This window comes from Oncorhynchus clarkii, chromosome 28, assembly GCF_045791955.1.
Source record: "Oncorhynchus clarkii lewisi isolate Uvic-CL-2024 chromosome 28, UVic_Ocla_1.0, whole genome shotgun sequence".
In the NCBI taxonomy this organism is placed as follows: Eukaryota; Metazoa; Chordata; class Actinopteri; order Salmoniformes; family Salmonidae; genus Oncorhynchus; species Oncorhynchus clarkii.
Window position 1 is genome coordinate 988,997 of NC_092174.1, and position 3,008 is coordinate 992,004.

General features: G+C 49.0%; 1 protein-coding gene across 1 annotated transcript; it reads left to right on the forward strand.

Moving 5' to 3' along the window:
- The first annotated feature begins 725 nt into the window (after window positions 1-725).
- On the forward strand, window positions 726-2,452 carry LOC139387534 (uncharacterized). The gene is made up of 3 exons (XM_071133829.1): window positions 726-771; window positions 1,625-1,680; window positions 1,871-2,452. Exons 1-3 carry the CDS (start codon window positions 726-728, stop codon window positions 2,450-2,452), a joined length of 684 nt encoding a protein of 227 aa, XP_070989930.1.
- The last annotated feature ends 556 nt before the right edge of the window (window positions 2,453-3,008 follow it).

The window sequence follows — 3,008 nt, forward strand, 5'->3', positions numbered from 1 at the left end:
AAACGTGGCAAAGAAATTAACTTTACATCTTGAATACAAAGCATTGTGTTGGGGCAAATCCAACAGAACACATCACATTTTCAAGCATGGTGGTGGCTGCATCATGTTATGCATATGTGACTCATTTCAGGAAACTTATCAAAATACGTTTTTACCTTGAAATGCCTTGTGGAGTATGAACATTCATGTGCCTTAATAACAAACTTGTTTGCCATCGGTAAATACGAATGAAATTGTAAAATTACGAGCCTAGTTGGTTTGGCCACAGAAAAAGCCAGGAACCTTCCCACTAGCTATGATTGGCTGAGATAATGGATGAGCTGGACATGCTGGGAGATGAGTTTGGATTGGTCTGCCATGTAGCATGGTTCTGTCTATAACTTGAGCTGTTCAGTATGTGTTGACAGTCCTTTCTACTATGCCATATTTGAAAGATATAACATTAGCCATCGAGAACTATAACAAAGGGCTGCTCGGTTTTTGTAGTTAATCCTTTCAAACACTGCTTGTTTGAAAGGATTACCTACAAAAACCGAGCAACACTGCTTGTTTGAAAGATAATAAGTGTTGTTCTACACTTTCTGGAGGAGAGAGTTTTGAAATCAGTGGATTATCCGATGGAAGCAGAGTATGATAGCTAACGCGATGGAGAAAATTCTGCCCTTTGATTGCAAATATGCAGAGGGAGCCAATGTGACAACAAACATAAGGCTGTTTGGGCAACCATGGCATCTGTGACAGAGAAGGATAAATGTTCACCCATGTATACAGGTAAGAGAGTCTAGCTAGCTACATTTTCAGATGTTATAAGTTTCTAATTTTGTCAGAAAGTTGTTTTCGTTGCAAGTTTAAGTGTATTGTTAGCTAGCTTGCTTACATTAGCTGGCTGGCTCACAAGCAAACATTTACGCGTATGATCTGTGTAATAATAATATTACTATCTCAGAAGTATTTGCATTGCTAGTTAGCCTAATGTTAGCTAGCTAGCTAACATTGAATGTAGTTGGTTAGCTACTGTCACATTCTGACCTTGAGTTGGGTAGGTTGTCTATGTTCCTTTTTCTATGTTTTGGGATTTCTGTGTTTGGCCTGGTATGGTTCTCAATCAGAGGCAGCTGTCAATCGTTGTCCCTGATTGAGAACCATACTTAGGTAGCCTGGTTTCACTTTTGAGTTGTGGGTGATTATTTTCCGTGTCAGTGTTTTGTTCAACACGGAACTGTTTCGGTTTTGTTTTTTCAAGTTGCTGTTTATTGTTTTGTTCAGTGTTCATTATTCTTATTAAAAACCAAAGAACACTTACCACGCTGCGCTTTGGTCCTCTCCTTCATACAACGACCATTACAGAATCACCCACCATCAAAGGACCACGCAGCGTGGTAAGGAGTAGCACTATCTGGAGGAGGTGACAACATGGGAGGAGATAGAGGAGACAGAGAGACAGAGAGACAGAGAGACAGAGAGACAGAGAGATAGACAGAGGGTCGGTCAGCCAGGTAGGGTTTGGCAGGCTCGAGACCTCCAGTGCGCCTTCACGGTCCGGTCTATCCGGTGCCACCTCCACGCACCAGCCCTCCGTTGGCAGCCCCCCGCACCAGGCTGTCTCTCCGTCTCCTCCCTACAGGTGCTACCCGCCTCTGCAGTGCTGCCAGAGTCTTCCTCCTGCCCAGCGCTGCCAGAGTCTCCCATCTGTCCTGAGCTGCCAGAGTCTCCCATCTGTCCTGAGCTGCCAGAGTCTCCCGTCTGTTCTGAGCTGCCAGAGTCTTCCGTCTGTCCTGAGCTGCCAGAGTCTTCCGTCTGTCCTGAGCTGCCAGAGTCTCCCGTCTGTACTTAGCTGCCCGAGCCGCCCGTCTGTCCTGATTTGCAATAGCCGCCTGTCTGTCCTGAGCTGCCAGAGACGCCCGTTTGTCCTGAGCTGCCAGAGCCGCCCGCCAGTCAGGAGCTGCCAGAGCCGCCCGCCAGTCAGGAGCTACCAGAGCCGCCCGCCAGTCAGGAGCTACCAGAGCCGCCTGTCAGTCAGGAGCTATCAGAGCCGCCTGTCAGTCAGGAGCTATCAGAGCCGCCTGTCAGACAGGAGCTGCCAGAGCCGCCGGTCAGTCAGGAGCTACCAGAGCCACCTGTCAGTCAGGAGCTATCAGAGCCGCCTGTCAGACAGGAGCTGCCAGAGCCGCCTGTCAGTCAGGAGCTGCCAGAGCCACCTGTCAGTCAGGAGCTGCTAGAGCCGTCTGTTACTCTGGCGCTGCCGGAATCGCCCTTCACTCCGGATCTGCCGGAGTCTCCCGCCTGTCCGGTGCTGCCGGAATCTCCCGTCCGTCCAGTGCTGCCGGAATCTCCCGTCTATTCGGGACCAGGAGCTGCCAGAGCCGCCGGTCAGTCAGGAGCTACCAGAGCCGCCTGTCAGTCAGGAGCTATCAGAGGCGCCTGTCAGACAGGAGCTGCCAGAGGCGGTTAAAGAGGCGGAGAGAGACTATGGTGGAGTGGGGACCACGTCCCGCGCCAGAGCTGCCACCGCGGACAGACACCCACCCAGACCCTCCCCTATAGGTTCAGGTTTTGCGGCCGGAGTCCGCACCTTTGGGGGGTGGGGTACTGTCACGTTCTGACCTTAGTTCTTTTGTTATGTTTTTGTTGTAGTATGGCCAGGGCGTGAGTTGGGTGGGTTGTCTATGTCGCTTTTTCTATGATTTGGGATTTCTGTGTTTGGCCTAGTATGGTTCTCAATCGGAGGCAGCTGTATATCGTTGTCCCTGATTGAGAACCATACTTAGGTAGCCTGGTTTCACTTTTGAGTTGTGGGTGATTATTTTCCGTGTTAGTGTTTGTGCCACACGGGACTGTTTCGTTTGTTTCGATTTTCGTTTGTTCTTTCACTTTGTTATTTTGTAGTGTTCAGTTTTTCATATTAAAAGCTATGAACACTTACTACGCTGCAAATTGGTCCGATATCTCTTACTCCTCGTCGGAAGAAGAAGACAAAACAATACTGAAGAAGAAGAAGACAATACTGT